The sequence below is a fragment of the Hyperolius riggenbachi genome, chromosome 1 (assembly GCF_040937935.1).
Source record: "Hyperolius riggenbachi isolate aHypRig1 chromosome 1, aHypRig1.pri, whole genome shotgun sequence".
NCBI lineage: Eukaryota > Metazoa > Chordata > Amphibia > Anura > Hyperoliidae > Hyperolius > Hyperolius riggenbachi.
The window spans coordinates 332,484,053-332,496,760 of record NC_090646.1 but is presented as its reverse complement, the minus strand read 5'-3'; the positions used below and the strand labels follow the sequence as shown (position 1 = coordinate 332,496,760).

Here is a 12,708-nt window from a genome sequence, read left to right as displayed (position 1 = left end):
AACTTTACGTCCCATTCACCGCGCGCCCCCGCTGCTGTCGCGGCCCTCTTCGCTCTGTCCCCGCCGCAATGTGCTGCCCTGCCGCCTCTATGACGCAGTTTAAATCTACAGCGGGCGGGTGCCGCTGCGGTTCTGACCTGACGTCAGCGCTACGTCCCATTCACTGCGCGTCCCCGCCCGTTCTTGCCGCTCTGTCCCTGCCGCAATGTGCTGCGCTGCCGCCTCCATGACGGCAGAGCACTGTGAGCCGGGCAGGAGCCGTTTTCATTGGCTCCTGGCCCCGTCATTACTGTAAGCCAATCCCATTGGCTTACATTGAGTTGTCACGATTTCGCCAACGCCATTGCGGCAAGCGCATGTAAATTGCGCACAATCTGTTCTGGAGTACCCCTTTAAATTCATTAGCCTGCTGTTAGAAAATGAGTGTTTTCTCATCTCACAAACCCTGCACTGGGGGAATGTGAGTGCTTGTTTACACTTCCTGAAGATCCCCAATAAAACCCTAAAACCAGAGCCATTCACATAGCACACAAATCTCCTTCAAAGGTGATACTAGCTAGGCCTGGACAAACAGGCCGGGTCGTAAACTCATTAGGACCCATTCACATACCTGCATCTAGCCTGAGGGGAGTTAGGGAGTTAGAGAGAATGACTTTTTTAAATTCACCTTGATATGAAGGAATAAGTCATTCAGACATTTTACTAAATTGATCAGTTTTCTGTCGAGGCTAGCCATTACAAAATTAGCAGACCATAATTAGTAATGATTTGTGTGTGGTAGAACCAATCAGAACATTCCTACCATTATACGAAAACAAGCAACAGTGTGATTTGCCTCGGGATACCCCAAGATGCACATGTTTGGTATCTGTGTGACACAGTAGAAGCGCGCCCGTGTCACTCGCTGCAGGTTTTGGTCGGCTGTTGCCGAGCTATGATCATTCCAGTTATTGCCTATTCTTTCTGCTTGTCATGACAAAGGGCGGGCGAAGGTATACAACACCCATCTCCTTTTACAACTCCGCCCTCTGGCAGAGGAAGAGTTAAAACCAACAATGCTGGACAGAGAGGGGAGTCTTTTGCCCAGCCATCCTGTACCATCACGGATTTGGGCTGGATGATAAAAGGATTAATACCTATTCCGCAGAACTTTCCAGAATTGGAGTACATATCTTCTGTGGGACTTACCGCAAAGGACACGGTAACTTGACAAACTGCTCAGACTGTAATCAGCTATTATTTTCATATTGAACACTTATTATTTCTGTATCCATTTGTTTCTATTGCTATATTTTGTTCTGCATTATTTCTTTAAATAAACTATTTAAAAATCGTACGTCTAAGTGCTGTTCTGAAACAAATCTCCGACAAAAGAATTCACATCTTCAGAGAGACATGTTACCATAACTGTGTGATATGAAATATTGTTAGTTTTGCTATCTCTAGAAAGGTTGTTAAATTAACCCTTTTTCCTACAGGATTTAGCTAGAGTTAGAATTAGCGCATTTGCACCCTTTTATTGCGGATTGGTGGCAGCGACCTGGCCTCTATATTAGAGCACAGATTGTATCGATTGTATATACAATCGAAATTGGACTGTGTGTGGACTCACCAACCAATCCAAAAGGTTACTTTGCCTGCAGTTCTGACTGTCTTCAGGATTCCCTCAGGGTCTGAGGCTTTATGGTAAACTGCAGCAAAGGGAACAGGAATTGGTGGGTGACTGCGCATACGTCACAGCCGTCAATTGATAAAATGGGTAATTTGAATTGACCGGACGTAAATTTTACGTCCCATTCACCGCGCGCCCCCGCCGCTGTCGCCGCCCTCTTCGCTCTGTCCCCGCCGCTATGTGCTGCCCTGCCGCCTCTATGACGGCAGAGCACTGTGAGCCGGGCAGGAGCCGTTATCATTGGCTCCTGGCCCTGTCATTACTGTAAGCTGTTACCATTGGCTTACATGGAGTGACAGGGTCAGGAGCCAATGAAAGCGACTCCTGACCGGCGTACAGCGCTCTGCCGTCATAGCGACGGCAGAGAGAGCAGCCTGCGGCGGGGACAGAGCGGCGTGACCGGAGGGTGCGACTGATTATTGCGGCGATTCATCGGGAAGCGCGGTTTACTGGACCAGCACCCTCTGGTCCTTAAGGGGGCAGAGGGTGCTGGTCCCGAAGTGGTTAATTGAAATAAACTCAAAATACAAATCCCCTTTTTATCTGTGGTCTTCTGTGATCTTTTTTCAGGTTATAGTCTTCTTCATTCACATCTGCTGTTAGGGCTTGTTCACACTACAAGAGCTTTTATAAGCTCTTTGTGATTATAAAAGTTCTTGCTAAGGTAATGCTATGTGTGTGTTCACACTGGAGCGATGTGATTTTGTAAAAATCCCCCATAGCATTGCATTAGCAAGAGCTTTTCAAAATCACTTGTGCTTAAAAACCTCTTGTAGTGTGAACAAGCACTTATTCTGTATTCTGTCATTTCTTCTGTATACTTCTTTCTTCTTCTCGAAATCTTCTGTTTTCCTTTTGTACTTTGTTCTTCTTAGTTTCATTTCTATACAAAAGTAGGTCTTTGGACTTTTAAGTGAAACTTACAGTAAGTTAAAATAAACTGAGATAAATAATTGAAACGGAAAACCGAGAGCCCAATATAGTGTAGGATGTCAAGAATGTTTGATAAAATGATAAAGTGAGAATGATTATACTCACAAACATGGGTTACCGTCCAGGTAACCACTATAAAGGCAGGTGAGGAGATCAAGCCTGTCCTCACTCAGGGCTAAGAAGTCGCTCTCTGTAGAATTGAGAAAAGGAGATAGCACTCCCATCCACCAGGAGTGGACGCAATGTATTTGTATGTTGTACAGAGGCGCCAGCAGGGTAAAATTCATAAAAATTTTAAAAAATTGCTAGGAGGAAGTGGTGGGCTTGCCTCCCAAAAGCAGACCAGACGTCCTGTTTTTATATAAATACCAACATTTATTATACGATACCCCAAAAGGAAATGCAACGCGTTTCGCAGGTCAAGCCTGCTTCATCAGGCAAACAAGGGGTTAACTGTTAATGGAAAACAAAAATAATAGCAATAAACAATAATGGCTATAATAGAGGCTATACAGTTACTACAGGCTGTGGGTAAATACAGACAGTATTGTTGGTATGTAATATGCGATCACATTAAATATATAAATTAAGATCACATGAACTATACAATCAGTCTGTGTGCATAATGTGGTATTGAGGAATGAAAAATTGTTCCATAAGGATTGTGGTGGGTAGTAAAGGGAGGTTAGGGGAATAGTAATGAGGGTGGTGGGGGGTAATGGATGGGAAAGTGGCTGGAGTTATATTGGAAGTAAACAGAGTAAATATATCAGCAATAGTGAAGGAAGGTGAGGTATGAGCAATAGGCTAGAGATAATATAAAAGAGACAATAGTAGGTGGATGTAGGAAAAAATGACTTACCAGGAGATCTGTAGTATCAAGAATAGCGCCTCAGTGTCATGCTGTTGACACTGGTGCGCTTTTAAATGTGTAAAAACGGAGGGAAAGATAATTGGGGGGGCGTGGGCGAATGGGGGTGGGTGGGGTTAGAGTACTGGCTAGAGACTGGGCGTATTAATGGGTGGGGTTAGAGTACTGGCTATGGAATCGGCGTATTGAGGCTGGAAATAGCCAATGTGGTAGTGTGAGGAGAGGGTGAGCCCCCCTCAATTAAAGGTGTGCTTACCTGTGTAAGCGGAGTGCCGCTATGTGTGGGCGTGTTGGGGAGGAAGAGGTGACGGCTCGTATACGTCGCCGACAGGTGACGTAGTAGTGCGGGCGCCGGGAGCATACTGCGCATGCGTCAAGTACGACGCAGTACGCAATGGGTGTGGAGTGCGCCACGGGCCTGATGGTGATGCGCATGCGTCCGATCTGACGCAGTACGCATATGGTGTGCAGGGCGTGCGTGCATCAGAAAACAATGCGCAAGAGGTGTGTCGCTCTTGCGTAGGGAAGTGTAGCCATTTGTAAAGAGGGCAAAATGGATATTTTGTACAACGCTTACAATATTCCTTTACAGAACATGGTACGTATTGTTCCATAAGTGTTTTTTTTCTTTTTTCAGTGGAACCATACTATCCTATCTGGTATAGAGGCCATGGAGATATTGTTAATAATCAACATGATAATATAAATATAAATGAAGCATAAAAATTATATCATGAACGTAAAAGCTGATTACGAGCAACATGATACAATGGGATAAAAATAGTGGAAAAATTACAGATAAGGATATCACAAAATCTAATAACTCGAAATCAGCACCATTATCAATAACAGCATATGTATAAACATAAACATAAGAAAGGATAAGTATAAAAAGGAGCCAGGCCAAATGCAAATCATAATAAAAACAATCGGTAAAATAATAAAAAAAAAAAAAAAAAGGATAAGAGAGAGCGACTGATAAAAAGAAGACGGAGCGAGGGTGTGTTTAGTAGATTTTTTCTAGTACTTCATTTAGCCCTTTGAGGTGAGGGTTTTGAGAGTTTGGATCCAAAACATTTCATATTTTTTTAAAATTTCGAAAGCGTTTGGTATTTTGACATCCACTGAATCGATCAGTATGATGTTGAAGAAAGTTGGATTGTGCTCGTGATGGGTGCTAAAGTGCCGTGAAACGCTGTGAAGGGGGAAGCTGTTGATGATGTTGCGTTTGTGTTGTCCAATTCTACAACGTGCAAGTTGAGTGGTTCTCCCCACATACTGGATGTTGCAGGGGCATGAGATAAGATAGATAACATATTTGGATTCGCAGGAAAGGTGTGTTTTGATGGGGTGTTTGATGCCTGTAGTGGTCGACGTGAATGAGACGCCTGATTGTATAAATTGACACGCCTAACACCGGTTTTTCTTACATGGGGAGCAGCCTGGTTCCTGTGGTAGTGAGATGTTTGGGGGAGGTTGGTAGTTTAATGTGCGTAATTTGCTGGGTGCTATGAGATTGCGGAGATTTGGGGCTCTTCTGAAGGTAATAGATGGTGTTTTGGGTAGAAGGGGTCGCAAATGGGGGTCCTGCATGAAGATGTCCCATCTATTCTTTAGTATATTACGTATAGTAGTGTGTTGAGCATTGTAACGGGTGATGAATCTTGGTGGGTCATTCTTGTTAGTCTGTGGGGGTACTTCTGGGCGTGGATGAGGGGGTTTGGCTCTATGTTTGGCATCTTTGATTAATTTCCTAGGGTACTTTCTGTCAATGAACTTTTTAGTGAGAATCTCGGATTGTAAGTTGAATTGCATGGAGTCGGTGCAATTCCTGTGGATCCTTCTGTACTGACTGTAGGGGGTATTGGCAATCCAGGGGTGGTGGTGGAAACTGTTGAAATGGATGTAATTGTTAGCGTCGACCGGTTTGAAATATGTCTTGGTTTTGATGCAGTTGGATTCGATGTATAGTGTGAGATCTAGAAATTCTATGGACTGGGGGTGATGGTGGAATGTGAAGTGAAGTTCTGCTGGGTTCGAATTGAGGTAACTGACAAATTTTGGGATGAGAAGGACATCACCCTTCCAGATGAAAATGAGGTAGTCTATGTAACGTTTGTAGAATATTATATTGTTGGCAAAAGGGTTACGTGGAGAATATTTCAGTGATTCCAGAAGGCCCATGGTGAGGTTTGCGTATGAGGGGGCGAACAAACTCCCCATGGCCGTACCGCTGGTCTGATGATAGATTTTGTCATTAAACGTAAAAATATTATTATGAAGTATGAATTCTGCACATTGGAGGAGGAATGTTTGTTGTGCGGGGGGCATTAGTGGATTGGTGGTTAGGGCATATTGTAGGGCTTTGAGACCATAGGGGTGAGGTATATTAGTATACAGTGCTGTGACGTCGCATGTAAGCCAGATGTAGTCGGTCTGCCAGGTGATATCGTGTAAAAGATGGATGAGCTCTTGGGAGTCTTTGAGATAAGATGGAAGGGATCGCACAAGTGGTTGCAAATGTTGGTCAATGTATTTTGATAAATTGCAAGTAATGGAATTCATGCCGGAGATGATAGGTCTTCCTGGTGGTTTTTGTAGGTTCTTGTGTATTTTTGGTAAGTAGTAAAAGATGGGGGTAGTCGGTTGTGTGTTGATGATGAAATTCCTTTAGTTTTTTGTGACTATGTTTGACATGAATGCTGTATTGATGACGGTTTTGAGGGTATTGTTAAGGTCTAAGAGAGGGTCAGTGGTTAATGTCTCATAATGTTTGGGGTTGTCGAGGAGCCTGGCCGCTTCCTCCAAATAATCGGTGCGGTTTAGAATCACTATACCTCTGCCTTTATCTGCCGGTTTGATGACTAAGTTGGGATTGGATTGGAGTTTTCTGAGGGCGGAGGATTCTTGGTATGTGAAGTTGGATTTGGGCGTGGGTTGTATGTCTGATATGTTCTGTATGTCTTTTAAGATGAGGGAGTAAAAGGTTTCTATAAAGCAGCCTTTGGAGGCTACTGGGTAGAATCTGGATCTTCCTTTCAGCTGTGTTGTGATGTATTTTTCTAAATTGAGGTCAGGATGGGAAACAGATGTGGTGGGTATATTGTCATTGGCTGTGATAATGAGGGAGGTATTGTCTGTGTTGTCCGAGGGCTTGAGCTTTTTTTATGGCGAAGTGTCTTTTCAAGGTTAGTTTGCGGATGTATGTGTTCAAATCGGTGAAGAGTTCAAAGTTGTTAATTTGGTTGGTGGGACAAAATGACAGACCTTTTTCTAGTAGAGTGGTTTCATGGGTGGTCAGGATATGGTTTGATAAGTTAAAGATACATTTGGTCGTGGGTGGGGAGGGGGCCAGTGGGGTTATAATTTGTTTTTTTCCTTTTCCCTTTCCCTCTACTTCCTCTTTTTCTATATCTGATAGCTGTCGTTTGGCTTTGTTGGTGGGCTGGAGGAATACTTTTTCTGACCTGGGGCTCGGAAGTTGGGTTGCTAATATATTCTGAGATAGAGCTGAGGGAAGCTCTAAAAAAGGAGACAAGGTTTGATTGGCCGAGTTTGAATCCGGGAGGGGGTGGTTGTCTGTATTGGATGGCGAATGGGTCTTGGTATTGGTTTGTACTGGGGGGCCTTGTTTTTTGTTGGTTGGGGATTCAGTATTTTGGGACTGCGTCACGGGATGTAGTGTATAGTTGAGTGTTTCTGATTCGGAGTCACAGAGACTGATTTGTGAAAGGGAAGTTGGTGTGTTTGGGATTGCTGTGGGTGGTCTGACGGACTCTGGAGTTTTTTACCTTGGTGTTTTGAGGTTCGGATAGAGTGGTCGGGGGGCCATTTGGAATGAAATTGAATTTGAGAGTGGACTGATATTTAGTAATTGTTTTATTGTTTGTTCCAGCATGTGGGGATGAGACAGTGGGTCTTTTTCTATCCAGTTTTGTGCGTTGGGTCTTTGGTGTCGTGAAGGAGACCTTGGTGATGTCAAAGCAGTTAGGGGGGGGGGGGGGAGGCGTGCCTTGAAAACTTGTGGGTTTGAACGGAATATTTTTCCGTGGTGGAGGGATGGGGATGGTGGATTGGGGTGTGGGTGTGAGTAGTGAGGAGCTTGTATTGGACGTGTGGACTGTGGGATGGGGGTGTTGGGCCTGAGGGGTGGGAGCAGGTGGTGATTGGGATATGGCTATTGGTGTGGGTGGGAGGGGTGGCGGTGGAAATGGCGGATATCTGAAAGGTGGTGGGGGGATGTTAAGACTCATAAGTGGGACTAATGGTGGTAGTGAAATTGGGCCAGGTTGTGGTGGTGCGTTTGGTCCTATTGGCTGAGCAAAGGGGGCGGGGCGTTGCTTACGTTCCCTCTCTCGATGCTCGGCATATGCCAAACGGTCGCGATTAAGTTTCTTCAATTTTGCTTCTGTGGTGTCAAGTTCAAAACGTTTGACCCGCGTGGTTAAATTAGCCATCAACGGTAGATATTGGTTATTGTGTATATGTGAAAGTAGGAAATCTCTATAATCTTTTATAATTGGTTGTAGTTCCCCGATCAGTGTCTTTCTTTTAGCAATTATTCTCTCCATCATGCCTGCAGTACAAATTTCTAGGTAAATGTACCAGTCTGTACTAAAGACAAGTTCTTTGGGGAAAGCCGTGAGTGTTTTTATTCGAATGCCGTCGGGTGAGATCTTTTCATCAATGTAGGTTTGTTGCATGGCAACGTCTGCTGCATGAAAGAATTCATCTTTGAGTGCGTTTTCAAGCTTCAGGAACATAGGTTTGAGGTCTACGGGTGGGACTGGCGGGGTAGTGTCGGTGATGCTGGAGTTCACATCCTCGGGAGTGTGCGGGGTTCTTTTGAATTGGGCTAGCAGGTCGTCTCTGTGTATGGATCTATTTTCGATGAAATTCATAATGGGGCTGCTATCGGTATTGGTATTCGCCTTTTCGCAGAACTGGCCAAGCTGAGCTTGTAAGAGGAACTGAAACGGAAAACCGAGAGCCCAATTTAGTGTAGTATGTCAAGAATGTTTGATAAAATGATAAAGTGAGAATGATTATACTCACAAACATGGGTTACCGTCCAGGTAACCACTATAAAGGCAGGTGAGGAGATCAAGCCTGTCCTCACTCAGGGCTAAGAAGTCGCTCTCTGTAGAATTGAGAAAAGGAGATAGCACTCCCATCCACCAGGAGTAGACGCAATGTATTTGTATGTTGTACAGAGGCGCCAGCAGGGTAAAATTCATAAAAATTTTAAAAAAATTGCTAGGAGGAAGTGGTGGGCTTGCCTCCCAAAAGCAGACCAGACGTCCTGTTTTTATATAAATACCAACATTTATTATACGATACCCCAAAAGGAAATGCAACGCGTTTCGCAGGTCAAGCCTGCTTCATCAGGCAAACAAGGGGTTAACTGTTAATGGAAAACAAAAATAATAGCAATAAACAATAATGGCTATAATAGAGGCTATACAGTTACTACAGGCTGTGGGTAAATACAGACAGTATTGTTAGTATGTAATATGCGATCACATTAAATATATAAATTAAGATCACATGAACTATACAATCAGTCTGTGTGCATAATGTGGTATTGAGGAATGAAAAATTGTTCCATAAGGATTGTGGTGGGTAGTAAAGGGAGGATAGGGGAATAGTAATGAGGGCGGTGGGGGGTAATGGATGGGAAAGTGGCTGGAGTTATATTGGAAGTAAACAGAGTAAATATATCAGCAATAGTGAAGGAAGGTGAGGTATGAGCAATAGGCTAGAGATAATATAAAAGAGACAATAGTAGGTGGATGTAGGAAAAAATGACTTACCAGGAGATCTGTAGTATCAAGAATAGCGCCAAAGTGTCATGCTGTTGACACTGGTGCGCTTTTAAATGTGTAAAAACGGAGGGAAAGATAATTGGGGGGGGGGGGGGCGTGGGCGAATGGGGGTGGGTGGGGTTAGAGTACTGGCTAGAGACTGGGCGTATTAATGGGTGGGGTTAGAGTACTGGCTATGGAATCGGCGTATTGAGGCTGGAAATAGCCAATGTGGTAGTGTGAGGAGAGGGTGAGCCCCCCTCAATTAAAGGTGTGCTTACCTGTGTAAGCGGAGTGCTGCTATGTGTGGGCGTGTTGGGGAGGAAGAGGTGACGGCTCGTATACGTCGCCGACAGGTGACGTAGTAATGCGGGCGCCGGGAGCATACTGCGCATGCGTCAAGTACGACGCAGTACGCATATGGTGTGCAGGGCGTGCGTGCATCCGAAAACAATGCGCAAGAGGTGTGTCGCTCTTGCGTAGGGAAGTGTAGCCATTTGTAAAGAGGGCGAATTGCCCTCCTACCTCGTATCTAGTAAAGAAAAGGTTTTTGCGGCTATTATGTTTATACAGTAATCACTAGTATTGGTAGATTTGAGTGGGAACAATATGTCTATGATTATTGTTAAGTTTTAAAGCTTATATGTAAAACTAAATAACATAATCTGCGTAAGCATGGTATTATGCTGCCATCTAATGGTGGATATTTTGTACAACGCTTATAATATTCCTTTACAGAACATGGTACATATTGTTCCATAATAAGTGGTTTGTTCTTTTTTCAGTGGAACCATACTATCCTATCTGGTATAGAGGCCATGGAGATATTGTTAATAATCAACATGATAATATAAATATAAATGAAGCATAAAAATTATATCATGAACGTAAAAGCTGATTACGAGCAACATGATACAATGGGATAAAAATAGTGGAAAAATTACAGATAAGGATATCACAAAATCTAATAACTCGACATCAGCACCATTATCAATAACAGCATATGTATAAACATAAACATAAGAAAGGATAAGTATAAAAAGGAGCCAGGCCAAATGCAAATCATAATAAAAACAATCGGTAAAATAATAAAAAGATAAAAACAAGGATAAGAGAGAGCGACTGATAAAAAGAAGACGGAGCGAGGGTGTGTTTAGTAGATTTTTTCTAGTACTTCATTTAGCCCTTCTGGGGTGAGGGTTTTGAGAGTTTGGATCCAAAACATTTCATATTTTTTTAAAATTTCGAAAGCGTTTGGTATTTTGACATCCTGACATAAATAATTGTGTATGTATATCCTCCTACTTCTAAAAATGACCACATTTTTATGTTATGTTTAAAAACTTAAAAAGTTAAGTTTTTATTTTCTCAGCTCAATGAAACAGTCTGCCCTTTATCTTTGAGAGCTAAAATTTAGGAACTTTCATAAAAAGTGCAAACTATATCTACTTAAACTGTCATTTTATTAATGTGAAGCTATAAAAGGCTGTACGTGCTAATGTCGCAGGCATATTGTAAACATCCTGTGCTTTCAAATGAGTTTATCTGCCGTGGCAGTCAGGTGACACGGGAGAGATCAGATAACAACTTGTGATTAGACACAAATGAAGGGGAATTCGACAGGCTAAACTCTCTAAATGCATACAGGGTGCATTTCTCTGTTTTCCTTCTGTCCTGTGCAAGAGTTCAGGTTCACTTTTACATATTCATAAAGATTACCATCTTTCTGGGATTCGGGGAACTTCATTCATTGATTTATAGCAAAACACTGCACATGTGCAGGCCCACTTATAGCAATACACTGCACGTGTACAGGCCCACTGAGGTCAAGGTTATCTTAATTAACTATGTGATTCAGATCAAAATATATGAACTGTTGATCTTTTTATCTATCCCCTGCTCTCAGATACTCAGTTCTCTGCCAGGAAAGTTGTAATTCCTAATCAGTGAAGGAGGCTATAGTCTGACTGCCTCTAACTGGAGAAAAATGTTCAGTTGCATAGCTGAATATTTACTCTTTTAGGTAGAGAGAAAAGAAAAGCAACACAGCGTGTTTTTATGTACAATGCAATACACTGCACATACACAAATTCTCTCATCATGTCACATGTCACTTAAGCTTCCCTTTAATGGGAACTATTTCCAATATTAATAGGTGATCATAATAGTAATGCACTGCACAGGTAATTCATTCAAATTCTATAATTTTATTGGTAGGAATATTACATGTTACAGTTAGTTTACGCTTTGGACTGATTTGTTTAGTTGACTTCTGTAGAAAAGTTTGGCTAGGATAAAATTATATTGTTTCATATAATATAGAATTAACTTATTTTTGCTTGTAGGTCCTCATCTTTATAACTTCATCCAGAGGATGGCCTCTGTAGATGAACAGTCCTCCAATGTAAATGATTCACCAACACATGAAGATGGATCTGAAAGCACACAGCCCTCAGAAAATGAGGCTAAACCAAAAGACAGGACTTCACTCCTAGACAGCACTGAGGAGTTTGAAATAATTGACAGCACTGGAGAAGACGATGATCTGAGTGACCTTCCACTTTTGGAAACGGTTTCAAACCAAGAAAGGGGCAAAGGGCACATCGAAGGAAAAGAGAAATCGCATATCACACTTGAAAAAGATCTAGTGGAAGAATGGCTAGATGTTCTAGGTAATTTCTCCTTATCCATTTATACTGTATTGAGTTTAAAATTATTTAGTGATATTTAGGGCCTTTTCCCAGTATGTTTGTTGCGTCGCAATAGACAAATGCATATGCAATGATAGTTCGATGGGTCTATCACACTGATTGTGGCATAGCGAATTTCGAAGCAGTAGTGCACTGCATGCAGTGTGTTAACAGGGTGACGTGGGCATTTACATTGGCAGTGAGGCACACCTGTATGAAACTGTGTATGCCTTGGTGTATGGGCCCACTGCATCTTCCTCCAAGTGCGATGCAACTTTTGTGAAAGTCTGATTGAAGATTAAGTTTTTCCTTTTAGTAACAATTAAACATTTTGTTTTACTTTTTATAAAACAATATTTTAAAGGGAACCTGAAGCCACAGGTATGTGGAAGCTGACATATTCATTTTTTTTAATTTTTTTTTAACCGCTTCTAGACTACAGTAATTGAAATCTACACCTTGTTTGTGGCTGCTTATTCCGGCCAAGGCGTAGATTTCAATTGCCACGTGGACCCGCCGATCTCTCTCTGACATCAGAGCTCTGTGAGCCGGTCAGGAGCAGATTTCATTGGCTCCTGACCCCGTGATCACTGTGAGTCAATGCAGTTCCCATTTATTAATCTTAAGTCCCCGTGGCAATTATCGCCGGCATCAATGAGATGCCTGCGTCATTGTAACTTCTGAAATAACACATCCATGCATTACTTCCTGTTCGTGTAGTTATAGTACACAAATAGG

At 42.6% G+C, this 12,708-nt stretch overlaps 1 protein-coding gene across 2 annotated transcripts in view; it reads left to right on the top strand.

Annotated features, from left to right (window-relative positions):
* Positions 1 to 12,708, top strand: part of FKBP8 (FKBP prolyl isomerase 8) — a 155,371-nt gene that overhangs the window by 39,507 nt on the left and 103,156 nt on the right. For both annotated transcript variants that reach the window (XM_068233904.1, XM_068233903.1), the window contains exon 2: positions 11,626 to 11,952. In XM_068233904.1, coding sequence (XP_068090005.1) covers positions 11,655 to 11,952 — 298 coding nt within the window. In that variant the 5' untranslated portion in view covers positions 11,626 to 11,654. The remainder of the gene's footprint in view (positions 1 to 11,625; positions 11,953 to 12,708) is intronic.